The sequence below is a fragment of the Danaus plexippus genome (assembly GCF_018135715.1).
Source record: "Danaus plexippus chromosome 16 unlocalized genomic scaffold, MEX_DaPlex mxdp_23, whole genome shotgun sequence".
NCBI lineage: Eukaryota > Metazoa > Arthropoda > Insecta > Lepidoptera > Nymphalidae > Danaus > Danaus plexippus.
Genome location: NW_026869851.1, coordinates 1,052,735 through 1,067,010, shown reverse-complemented (window position 1 = coordinate 1,067,010; position 14,276 = coordinate 1,052,735). Strand labels below are relative to the sequence as shown.

The 14,276-nt window shown below is 29.4% G+C and overlaps 1 protein-coding gene across 1 annotated transcript in view; it reads right to left on the bottom strand.

Moving 5' to 3' along the window:
* LOC116771704 (thrombospondin type-1 domain-containing protein 4-like) overlaps window positions 1–14,276 on the bottom strand; it is a 61,670-nt gene that overhangs the window by 27,677 nt on the left and 19,717 nt on the right. Inside the window, exons 3-7 of the mRNA XM_061528233.1 lie at window positions 7,397–7,463; window positions 6,722–6,852; window positions 2,803–2,935; window positions 1,364–1,466; window positions 872–1,002 (exon numbers count right to left, since the gene is read on the bottom strand). Of these exons, the coding sequence (XP_061384217.1) occupies window positions 872–1,002; window positions 1,364–1,466; window positions 2,803–2,935; window positions 6,722–6,852; window positions 7,397–7,463 (565 nt within the window). The remainder of the gene's footprint in view (window positions 1–871; window positions 1,003–1,363; window positions 1,467–2,802; window positions 2,936–6,721; window positions 6,853–7,396; window positions 7,464–14,276) is intronic.

Here is a 14,276-nt window from a genome sequence, read left to right as displayed (position 1 = left end):
TACATTTTCCGATTTTATATGGTTTAAGGTAAAATATAATTATAAATCCTATAACAATTATTTTTTTTTGTCGTAAGGTAAAAAAGGTGAAATGAAACATTTAAAAAAACTGTGGCTGTATCTATGTGTTTGTTTTATTCATACGGTTGGATTATTTATTTGAATAATTTGAAGTCTAAAATATACCTTTAAAGAAAATGTTATTATATTTTTACGGTAAATCAGAATGAAAAAAAAATTAATATTGTCATGAACCAAAATAACGGAAACAAAGCAAGTGAATAATGACAACTTTGTTTATTGAAATGCAAATCATATTGCAACATTTTTTAAGGTTTAATATTCACCATAGATGGAGTTAATCAGCAGTTCTTTGGAGTGACATTGCTGATGTTTTCGCTAGATGGCGCTTAAATGAATATAACAAAAATAATTTTATATTGTTTGTTTAAAAGTTTGATTGTGTATTTGTTACCTAATTAACACATGAAAACACAAAGACAAATTTTTTTTTTAATATCTAGAATATTCTTTTCGAGGATCAATAAAGAAGCAGTTTCCTTATATGTTATACGACAAAATCTCTCAAATCCTTTTAATACGGAACTCTGCTTGATTGATATAAGACTTCAGCACTAATTAAATATCCAGGATATATCCAGGAAATCGGAAATAGTTACGGTTTCACAGGTTTTTCCTTAGAAAAATTTGAATATAATAGGTAACACCATACATTTATTTATTTCACTTCATACGGAACACCGGTTTTATGGACCGTCTCTCTTACAGCAATACGCATTAAGCAAAAAGCATATAATTCATTTATGTTTTGTATAAGTTTTATGCAATTAAGAAAATATATCCATCTTACCTTACAGGAGCCCTGAACACATATAGCGCGGTAACCGGGTTTTGTGCAGGAAGTTCCATCAGCGACTAGGGCTAGTGAAGCGTAGAACTGCTGTCCACGAGGCCGGCAGTTGAGAATACATGGGGCGTTTCCTATGAACGAATGAATAAAAGAATGAATGAATAGTAACTTTATTTAAAAATGTTGTCAATGTCGACTTTAAAGTACAAAAACTTTGATCGCTCTAAATTATTACAAAAGTTTAACGGTTGGTAGCGCGTGAGGGGTTTTAACAAATGAGTTTTTTAAGCTGTGCTTACTTTAAAGAACACGTAGATATCGAAACACGTGCCTTGTTTGTAATAAAAAATTAAACCTGTCATACTTAGTACCGTTACTAAATAAAGAAAATATATATTATAAAAAAACTTATAGATATAGTTCGAACCAATTCATTTCCTACTTTGGGAAAACTGAGGAAGAAATTGCAAGGAATATTAAATTCAGACTCACCGTCGACGTACGGCACCCATGTATAGAACCTGCCTCGAAACGGCCTCCGGTCGTACATCGCGCATTGTTCCCCGCGAGAATCCAGATACGATCCCGGACATGGCTGGAATGAGCTTTATGTTGTTTATTTAAAAAATGACTTCATTGAACAAAAATCAATGATATGTATCTAAAAACTTATAAAACTATGAAGTTTTTAAGCCATGAATTTTATTAGCATTTCTTCTGCCTTCCAATTCTTTTTTGATTTAAAGAAAGAATGAATGCGTCAATAAAATATATTTTATCGAATGTACCCAAAAAAAAAATAGTTCTCCTTCATGGTTTAATATTTTTAATTAACTGAAACTTAAGTATTTCTTTTGTGTATCCAGTAGTTTTGATAATTCTATTACAGTCTGATAATTATATATCATTGATAAAGATTTTTTGTTACGTCCGTCATAAATAACACAAACGACGTGTCGTACATGCATTTTTAAATAGCATATATTTAAAGTACAAACATATTTGAGTTATTTAATGTTATGAAGGTGTTTAGAAAACGTAAAAAAAAAATGTAATGAAATAAAAAAAAAATCTTTCGTGTGTTACCTTGTACCGTCATAATGAAGTAAAACACGGTGACAGTATATATTAGATATACAAATTTTCTAAACCGATGTTACAATAAATTTAATGCAGTTTTCTTACCATTCTTTCATCAATTTACGATACATGTTAATTTTTATTGAAGAATAAAATAAATAACTTGCAATGAATTTCGAAAACATTTTTGGGTACAAAACTTGTTTTTGATCACAACTTTATAATCATAAATTAATATTATAGTTTTTAACTGAATTAAATATTCCGACACGAAGAGGTAAAATATATTTCAATAGATTGGATTTACCGTAGAAGATATATATTAGTGTAGCGTTTATCAGATCCGCACAATATTAAATAAAATCCTCAACTTGAGAATAGAATAGCGATGAGGAAAAACAACTAAATTATTTGTTAAAAAAACAAGTTACTTGAAGCGCGTTATTGGTTAGAATTAAAATTAAGTAAAGCCAACAATGTTTTCCTGGAATTCAAGGATAAGGATCCTGTATGCTTAGCATATGTTTGCATCTTCATACTAAAAACGAAACTATTCCCGTTTCTTGTTCGATAACCAATGAAAATGCTATAATGTGTTAGGATTCATAAATAAAAAAGTAATGAGATCTAAGACTTTCGCGAGTTTAATTTAAAAAAAAAATATTAATTTCATTTAAACCCAAAAGTATTAGTTTCATTTAATTAAATAATAAGTTTTAACGCTAGGTATGTAGTGTGACGATTTAAATTTAGAATAGGCGTCTGGTTGTGTTGTTGTAATTATATATGCACCTAGCTGCCAGCAGTAAAAACTCTTTTATGTCTTGTAAGCAATTTAAGACAATCTCAACCTCTGTATTACACTCGTGGTATCGTCTTCCGAGTCCGGCACAATCTGGGACATTCACAACACTGTTGGCAGTACGAGCTCGACGCGATCTGTCCTCTCTGCCAAGTTTCCTTCTCTTCCTGCTGCGGCGCCACCTGTAATTCACAATAGCATATTAAGCCTATATTTCGTGATATACTGACAATAACCTCGCCTCTTATTTTGCTAGTTTTAACGAATTAGGAATAAAAATTACTGACATTCTAGTTTAAAGATAAGTTTAGGGATTGCAACGCAATAGCCAAGTCAAGGAGAAAATTATCCTTCGATACCCCATTGCTACATAATTTATAAAATATTAAACGAACCTTACTACTTGTTATAATGTTAAAACTTAATTCAAGTATATAGAATGTTTAGAAGCAAACAGCATCGTATAAGTATAAATATAACATGTAACCTGTAAGTTATATCGTGTATCAATGAACTCATTGTATTTAGAGGTTGTTGTATCAATCCAGGGATGTTATTAAATAAACACAAGTCATGCCTATCATTACAAGGAAATTTTTCATTTAAATCACCCTCACAATTGATTAAAGAACTTTTATTACATCTGTTAAGTCTAAAGTTACGAGACGCTGGAATTTGAAATGAATTTGAAAGACATAGTTTGGTATTACTAGTTATCACCAATTTTTAAATTAATCAAAGCTTTGTATATATAATAATTTGATTCTCGCCTTCGATGTTTCTAAGAAACTTTCACAATTAAATTCGTTAGAATTTAAGTCGTTTTGCGTAGGTTCACTCGCTTTGATATGATTTCGAATAAAAGCCAATAAGTCCTTTGTATGACGCGATAGTATCTTCACTATTGTTTCAGATCAACATCACTATCAATTCAAACTGCAGGGCGCCGTAATTAATATTATGAAAGTGTTACATCACTACGCCTCCATTAATTACTTATCGATGAATTTAATACGCCTTTGTACTTGATTGTTCTGTTATTTAAGGATGCATGTTGTAATTTTTTCTAACTATGAACTAATAACATGGAATATAAGGAACAATGTGATCACATTGCTTTTGGTTTATTTGTCTGTTATATATAAGCATATGTAAACTCTACACCGTCGAGTGTCCATATATATATATATATATATATATATATATTTTTGTTGCTATATATGTATATTGTTCTTATAAACAATGGACAGCAATGATATTGTAGAAAAATAACAAACAACTATAGAAGCGCTGTTTAATTGTTCTTTGATTATTTTAAACTAAAACAGAATTACAACCGTAAATTTTTTTCCCATAAAACGATCGTTAAGACGCGGTTTAAACGCATACATCGAGATCTTAATATTGACCATGAAATAGTTGCCAACGTAAAGGCAATTAATTTAGATAAATAAATAATTTTATTGTAACGAATATTATTTAATGAATATACCTATTGTTTTTGAATCAATAAATAATATAAATTAATACAAATGATATAAGTGACGATAAATCTTTAATTGAATTAAAATATTTTGTTATTATACGTAAATATTCGTTTCACGTTACGTCCGCTGACGTAATTGCACTTGACTATGAATTTGATAGGTACAGCTTGCAACACAAGTTCAAGGTAACATCAATTTATGCTATTCGTTAGCTTGTTAAAATACACGCTGGTATAAAACGTACTGAGTCAGCATTATCACTAATGACCAACATATATTGAAATACGAAAACCGGTGCAAACAATGTGTAAAGTAGATAACAATCGTACATTAGCGATAGGCTTTTAAATTATCGAGCGTCAATCAAAGTCCGATACTTGTAGGTACTTGTAGCTTGTAACTTGTGGTACGTTTGCTTGTAAGTTCAATATTACCTTAATTTTGTGTTCGAGTAAAGGGCGGTGAGGGTCATGCAGCTTTGACTTCGTGATCTGTCTGATGGCGAAACATGGTCTAATGAAGGTTCCCGGCATAGTGTAAGGAATTTTTGGGAATTGTTATTGAGCTTTCTCATAGATACGTGTGTAATCTTTACACGATTTGAATTCACTTTCATAAATTAAATAATATATATTTTTAGGGGCTCACAAACGACTTGGATTTTATACTGTGATAATAGCTAATGTTATAATGCGAATAATAAATTACTTATAATATCTGTGTTTCGTACGAATGCGATGTAATATGCAAGAGCGCATTTATAAGTCACGACATAATTTCCGTTAAGAATGCTAAAAATATTTCCATTACTATAGTCTTTTGTTACGTTGTTATTATAAAAGATTATGAACGAATTATTTATTTAATTTGTTTATCGATTGTTTTGTTTTATTTAATGTAATTAATGAAACTGCAGCAGCGGATTTATAAAGGCGACGGTATATTGCTTTCTGGGAGCTTTAAAAAAAAACGATATTATCTTAACTGCTTCTAAATTATCTAAAACATATTTCAATACCGTCCTCAACGAGTTGTTAATGTCCGATACTTCTAACAATGCTCGGGGTGTAAGTAAATTATGATATCCGAGCACAAAGGCAGCGCCGACCCCTCATGCTGGTTCCACATTTCGTTACCCCTACTATTTGCTCTACACACCTTTTATAACTATCATATTAAAAAGCTACACAAAAATCTATATAAATTTAATATCTGTCATTTATTGTTAATAAATTTAGCAATAGTATATAAAGTTAATTCTAAATTTAACATATTATTTATTAGAACCTAGTTATTTAATTACTATGTATTCAATGTATTTTGTATGATTTTAAAATATAAGTGTGAAATAAAACACTGCTTGCGTGTGTTTTATTCGAGGACTGCTAGTAGGGGATATATGTACCCAGTACGGTGTCTCAGCGGTTGGCATAGACCCTTTATATATCTGGCTGTATCATTAGATATCATTGTCATCTGTGTATGATCTGTGCCCGTTCAAAGCTCACTGATGTCACTTATTTGTCACCTGTTTTATATTATATTTCACGCTATTTCGTGTGAACATAAATAAATATAATCTTTACGTGTTGTATTAAAATTTAAAAAAAGTTTAAGTGATATGTTGTGCTGCAAACGTAAAAAATATCACGCTCCTAAATCTTTACCAATTAATTAATAAACTTAGCATTGACGGTTTTCACATAAACAAGGTAACAAAGATCAGTTTTGTGTCTACATTATGTTATGTTGAGTATTAAAGTATTTAGTAATGTCAAACTAAATGCTATTAAAAATATATTCGTATTTTATGGATCTATTATACAAATTAGGTTATATTGCTATAAGAAAAACCTCTTAATGAAATAATTAAGACATAGAAAAACTCTAAATGAAATAAAAAACATTAATCTTCCTCAAGATTTGACTTGTTTATTTTTCATTGTCAGACACGTATTTGGTTTTAGGAGTTCCGTATATTTTGATCGTTTTATTTTTTTTGAACAACACTCACAGATAATACTGTGGTTCTATTTCACACTTTGATAATTTTTTTGTTAGTTCACTTTTCATATTGAGGTATTGGTTCTTAAATTGTATAAGTTCGCATGACATACTTATAAGTGTGATATTTTTCCTCTTAGTGACTTTATTAATTGTATCTATATATATATAGATGTCATGTTCGACACTTTTCAAAACGATCATGTACTTATAACCTCGTTTAGTTTTGATAATACGACCACTGGTTATTGTTGTAGGATTCAAAACTAAAATAATTTTGATACGTCTTAAAGTATAACATTTTTCGAATGTTAAAGTACATTTTCTTTTTAATTTTAAAGTCATACGGAATTATTTTTGTATTTTTTTATCCATGTATTTATTAATTCCAGTAAAAATAAGACGTGACCTTGTCAAAATTCGACAAAAGTATATAAAAAAAATCAATCTTGCTTTTTATTATTACATAATGTTTACCGTGTAGGATCCCTGGGTAGACAGTGTCTCTCTTGAACAGCGACTCCTCCACCACATGACCTTGAACAGGAACTCCAGCTACCCCAAGTACTCCAGGCGTATATTGTAGCACTTTTATTGCTGTTGCTTAACTGAAATATATAATATTTATATCAATATTACAAAACATCACATAGGATGGCCAACGTTTCCGCTTATGCTAATAATTCAACCAGTTTTTAAGACAGGCGACAGTAGCGCAGCGACATTCCAATTTATATCGATGAATAAATTATATCGATAATGTTCAATTGATTTTTAATCAAAGGGCAATTAATAAAAACGGAATATATACTAAAATCATCGGTTTGATTGCCCGCCATTTCTATCGATTGAGAATATTGATTGGTCATTGACGTAAGTAAATATTCCGTAATGTAACCACAAACGGAATAAGGGAATGGGGACGATTTAAAACAGCCGAATAAAAGGGCCATAGAGGTTATAGTAATTATTTAAATATTGCAATTGTCAAATTGCATAAATATTGTAATGAATGTAGGTAATGGGGTATTTAAACATGGCGGTCAAAGACTGCTTCTAAAATCGATTATCGGTAATTTACATTGTAGTGTCATTTGACCTTCTAACTTTATTTTAAATAAATTATCTGACGTAAAAATTAATAAAACTCACTGGGAAACCGACTTCTGTGTTTGTTTGTGCGTATGTTAACTGCTTCCTCAAGAACACAGCGATGAATCTGAAACAATGAAATCGAATATTTAAATGTCTAGGTCCAGATTATCACAGCTTTACATTAACAAATTGTTATTTACAAATTGCACTTTATATATTATTAAAATTATATATAAAATCAACTTAGTATTTTATTGAGTAACAGAAACACACGTCCATCGACGCATACTTTTATCACTTCTAAATTTACAAGAACAACATACTTACACAACGAGAACAATATACTTTTTACTTTTAAGGATTTTTAAAGCTCGCTTGTAGCTTTCGGTAAACGCATTACCATTCTTTTAAACTTCTTCCATGACCCCTTTAACCATATGGAATTGCAGTATAAGTGAAACGCAATATTCAGGTTATTATTTTAATCCATTTAAGCCGTTCTTTTCCTTGTTAGTTTAATGCACATGTCATGTAACATTCAACGAAATGATTTTGACTTGTACCGCCTTCCGTAAATCTGATGCGCTCCAATTTTCCTTCCGTTGTAATAACAACATTAATTAATACTACCATATTTTAATTACTACACCCAGATCGATTTATGCTTAACTTTATTTAGGTTTATGATAACATAAAGCTTTATATATTTACGATAGCTGAATTCAAAATGTCATCTTTTAATAATTTTAAACAATTAATTGTTATAAATAGATATCGTTAATGGCTTTAATGTATCTCACAGGCAATCGATCATGTTAAATTGGTGTTGTATTTCAAAACATGAAGTTCAAGAGATGCTTTGGCTAATTTTATCCATAAAGCATCCCTTTGAGACTTAAGCCACAGCGTATGGTAATTGTAACTTTAACATGGGATTTGTATAACTATTAAGATTTTATTTCAGATCATTCTTAACTATGAAGAAGATATTGTAGGTACTTATTGTATTAGATAACTGGTGAAGTCTCATTTCTTCATTACTATAGTTATAATATTCTTATATCTTCCCAGTCTACTAATAATATGCTATCACGTTTTATTGTACATATTTATTATATATTATGACCTCATTTAAAATATTCGTTTCATTTAAATATAAGTTATACGAGAAAGGAAAAACAAAAGCGATAAATAATTTAGAATAAGGTTTTATTATTATAATAATTTAATATTTAATTGAATGACTTCTATATTTTGTAAAGACAAACTTAAAGGTACGCATATTACTCGAGAATAACTAATGGGTAAGGGCTGAGCTAAACAGTGTCACATATTGTAATTTTGATCACAGACGAGCGTGTTCTTTATATCGCCGATGGCGCTAGTTGGCATACAAAGTGCCTGATAACATCGCTAAGGGCTACCGACTGTGAATGGAAACCGTATAACATAGAGATTAATGTAATTTATTGATAACAAATAAATCCTGTTGTTTTTGTATAACGTATTTAACGTGTTAGTAATGAGTATGTGACAGCACAACTGTCATATACTTATGAACCCTTCGTGTTGGGGGGAATATATTAATTGATATTGGAATGTTGTATAACAAATAAATTATATTAAAAGGGCATTAATTATGTCTTCTCACATTGTTTCAACTAACGTCTGTTTATCAAAGTCACTGCGACAGTAATCTTTCAGTTTGGTTAACATTGTCTAAAAATAGACGTAATCCTCTTTACGGGACACGATCCGATTACACTTAACTCATATTGGGATGTGTAAAAATAACTTAAGTACTTCAAACTTGAACTTATAATAATTTTTATTTATATAATCTAAGTAAATTAAACAAATTTACGAGTTTGTGATGCTTAATTGTAACATAAGGGTTATAACTTTGTGAATTGTATTGACTAAGAAATGTCACATGGACATGTCGTCATATGTCGCTAAATATAAAGGGATTTATAAAAATATATCGCCTGTATGGTGTATTAGCTCACATCATCAAGGAGTGTCAGTAGTCATGGACGGACGGCCGCTTGCGTCACGGACAGTAATCTGGCGATAACTCATAGCTTCTGGATCGGAATGAGATCACGGTTTGGAGTAAGCCATTGAAAGACAGACCTAATTTGCGATGTATATATATAAGTTTTATAAATATTTTGGATATTTCGACGTATGAACTATTATATCTAGTTAGATGAAGAACGAAAGAGTTTTCGATGTATTATAAATATTTACTCGATAATTAAATCAACTTAACGAAATCTCGAGCTTAGTAATGGGTATATTTTGATAATATAGTGGATTTATGTAAGATAATTTTATACCCTAAATCAAATTGGCAATTCAAATGAGGATGGCAACATTAATCTGTTTATGTAAATGTGATAACTTGATTGTTTATGTCTATGATTTAATTTAATCTCAGAAGATCTAGACAAATTCATACGTTATCACTTAAAGTGATCTTGTTATGTGATTTTTTTTATTTTATTTTCCTTATTTTTATATCTCGCTTGACAGATTTTGATGAAATTATTGTAATTATTTATTTACATTTATACCTTTTGTAACATGGAAAAATTAGAAAGAGTGTTTTAAAGAAAGTTTTAAATTAGTAGAAATTTAATGCTTTTACTATGTTAGAACTGTTTTTTGTGTCAGACAGTTGTCGTCTGTATTAATACGAGATGCCAAAAACAGGTAAATTTATGTTAAATCGTAGTTTATCGTATAATATTAAATAAAATCACGTATTGTTATCGATACTAAGACAATAAATTAAAAAATTTCCACCATGTTACCCAGCTCGTAAAAATAAATTATTTTAATATATTATTAATTTATTTTATCACGCCTAATGTTTGTTTGTATAAACGAGGGTAGAATGGAAACTGGTCACATCGTTAGTCGCGGCGAATTAATAATTATAGATAAGATCAGCCCTTTGTTTGAACTTATAAACTAATTGGTGTAATGTATCTCAATCGAAATTGGTGTTATAAGACACCGAACCACCGAGCCGTGATGGGACGTTATACGGTCACTGGTTTCCTGTGGTTTGAACTCATTATACCAATAGCATAATTATAAATTAACTAATTACTAAACGAATACAATATATCTACATTTCTATGTAAAATATAATCAAATCTAATTCAATGGATGGCACAAAACGAGTACAGATATCTGCAAATTCGAACAGTTAGTAAAAAAATATATCGAATTACGAATTAACTATAATTATTATTATTAATTATATTGAATGATATTATATCGAACATTCAGATAAACATTAGTAACGAGACAGGCATGAGATCATAATTTTATTTGATTGTATATAGACCACTCCTCGATTTTACTAAGGAATTCGGTCATCGTGCCATTGTGTTTGCAACTAATTACAACGAATGTATAACAATAATCAGAATTACAGTACAATAAACCACTTTAAACTGATTGCTCGCAAATCGAAAGCCATAAATTCATTAGCGTATCAATATGGGTAAGGTTCGATGTGGGATGAAATTTCGAAGGCTTATTAATGTTTTTTCATATTAAAGCCATTGTCTATGAACATTGAACACGTAACGTATAGTCTGTTGATGTAGCTTTTGTTATTTTTTTTTAATGTCAAATGCAACATTTATAATAATTAATTATGTAATTCTTTAGTTTAAAATAATGTTATTCACATACATATATAGGTACGTACGTATTTATTTTTTGACAGGGTATTATTCTAAACTACCTTTGTATTTATCAGTAATTACTGGACAATTTTGCAACTTCTGGTATATTGTCACTTGGACAGGGACCTTATTGCAATAGAATTACAAAAGAATGTAAAATATATAGATTATTATAAAACTGTTTGTGTTTTTTTTAGTTTCCCAATCCGATAATCGTCTCTTGTATCCAGATTCTCTCATAGGACATCAATTGTAATTCCGAATGGCGAAACTGTGACTTGTGAGATGCGATTTATCCCAGAGCGTGACTTAACAGACTAACGGTTAAAATAGTGATGTCACGCTGTGACTCCCCTTTATTCTCGGGGGCCCTACGTGAGGGGCCTCGAAGTAATATTAAAAAATAAAAACATTAATAAAAAATATTTTTTTATCATACAATAAAATTAAGATATTTTTAAAAATATATCTACTAGAAAATAAATGTCAACAAACATTAAACACTTGCCGCAATTTATATTTGATTTTGTCGGAAATTAAATAAATAACATATTAATATTTCATTTGTGTATTCAAATAGAATTCATTTTACGATCAATAAAAGTTCAACATTCAAGAGCGGTATCACGAGCGCGGTGGGGGGCCCGGGGGCCTCAGCATACTGACGCCACTATCATAGACTAGACTGGCAATTAACAAGCACTAGCCTTAAAACTAGACAGTGTATTAAAGCACTAGTTGTATTATTTCCATTCTATACAACTAGTTTGCTCCCAGAATTAAACCTTGAATTAGTGCAACACTGACTGTTTATAATATTTTTAAATCTCAAGCGTATAAGAATAATTAATAATTTTATTAATAACGTGCTATTAGGATATTATACTATTATGCTAACAACGTAGTTGAAATGTCGAATGAATAATTTTAAAAACTTAAATGGTTCAATTTAAGCAGTAAGCGATATTAATTTAAATTAAAAGAATGAAAAACACTGAATAAAAAGTGTTTTAGGTATATTTCTTTTTATATTTTAAATCATAATTGCAAATATTCTTAAAATTAAAATTTCTTGTGTCAATAGCGATTTGTAAATCAACTAAGACACCATGAAAGGTTAAACCCATTAATAAAACACAAGATACGACCACCCAGCTATATGCCGACCGGAGTTACTGTTGTTTAATCTACATTAAAATGGAGAATTCTATTAAAATTATATATATATTTAATTTGTCTAACTTGTTTTATAAAATAAAGATAACTAAATTCACAATCTAAATAATCTATTATTAATCAATTATAGTAAACACATCGTAGTCGAACGCTGGAACCATTAATTTATACGGAAGGCAAGTTGCAATTTTCTCGTTCGCTATAAACATCGCTGGCTCTAACATATAGCGACTTTGTTTGTAAATTAAACTATTAATGCATCCCGATAAATCTTTTCTACCTTCCCCAATAGCTATGTAATAAATATTCCAATACTATATATGCAAATTATTAAGATACAATTATTGCATATACAGGTGTTGAATATAAATCTTTAAGTTTTATTCAGCGCCGGCGCGTCGTCTGTCATGGCGACCGTTACGCTTGACGCCATTAATACCACTGATATGACACGTTACCTTTAAATAGAATATACTCGGATATACGTTATATGTCAACAAATATGTAGATTATTAATTTATTTTTAGACATCAATTAAAGACATTACTAAGTACTATTGTGTATCTAATTGAAAGTAGAAATTTTAATAAGAAATTCACACGGAAAAAATTACGAATAACTATCAAAACTCACAAAATATTTTCTCGATAAATTTGAAAAGCTGAATTAAAATTTCAATTTATTCAAAATAATAAACTAGTTTTGCGATTTAATATTAAAATCACTATATGTTTGTAGAAAAGAAATTAGTAAAATTTCAATCATCAAAGACGGTTTCGCAATTTATCATGTAGCGTCGTGAATACTATTGTAGTATGTATGAAGATTTTTCTGAGTTTACTTTGACTACTTGAACTCCTAGTAGGGGTCCGAACTCCAGAGACCATTTTTAATTCAACAATGTTAAAAAACAGGTTAATAATAGTGCATTTCCATTAACCAATTTCAACTAACGGTTATTATATTAAAGTAATTTTTTAGTCACCGTTTATATTGGATGACTCTTTTATATAAAAAACATAAAGAGTTCACATAACGAGATCTAAGACTTTCGCGAGTTCTATTCATTTAAATGAAACTAATATATTTCGGATAAACTACGCTGATTTTATTATTTAAAGAGTTCGTTAGATATATTTAAGACATTAGTTCAAAACTAATGTCATCTATTAGGTACTTTTGAGTGTTGTATTTTTAATAAAATTAATTAATATGAATTAAAATTTAATTAAAACCATATAATGAAAAGTTCTTCTACACGAACAGACTTGCAACCTGCGACTTATTAAAAATAAATTTCCAGTTGCTTTGCAATGAAGCTATCGTGTCCTGATTCGTAAGAACTTTTTACTTGGATCTTAATAGTTTGTAGTGTGATTTAATTCAAGTATGTTATTATATATATGCTACAATATTCTTATAATATATGAAACATATTCTTATTTATACGAATCTAATCTGCATTAGTTTTAAATTTAAAATTAACATGTAGTAGTTTAGGGAAGCGATTCGCAAACATTACACAATACAAAAGGTGTTATGGAGTAACTTTTCTATTAAAACTAGATAGGAAAGATAACTTGAAGATAAGTAAGAAATTAGATCACATGATAAAGACTGCTCGCGTACAACTACAGTTATAAATGAAAATGTATTCTACAGGAAAATTATTTATTATTAGAACAAATGATTATGGAGGCTTAGAAATACTTAAGACGTTTTGATATCGCAAAAAGATTCCTATTTTTAGTACCTGAATGTATATAGCGAAAACTATTAGATTACTCTTGATATATGAAAAGTTCGTTAATTCGTTTTTTTTTTTTGTTCAATAATATTTCATATCATTAAAACTAAAGAGAGAAACAGTATTACATATTTATTTAATTTCCATAATTAATGAACGAATAACTTTAATTTTTTCAACTACATAAGCTATTTTCAGTGTTTATAATTAACAAAGCATCAGAGTGAGACGAATTGTGTCACATTACAAGCTCTTTGTTTGCAGGCTTATTAAGATCAAATAGCCGTCTTCTGGTGACGACGATCAT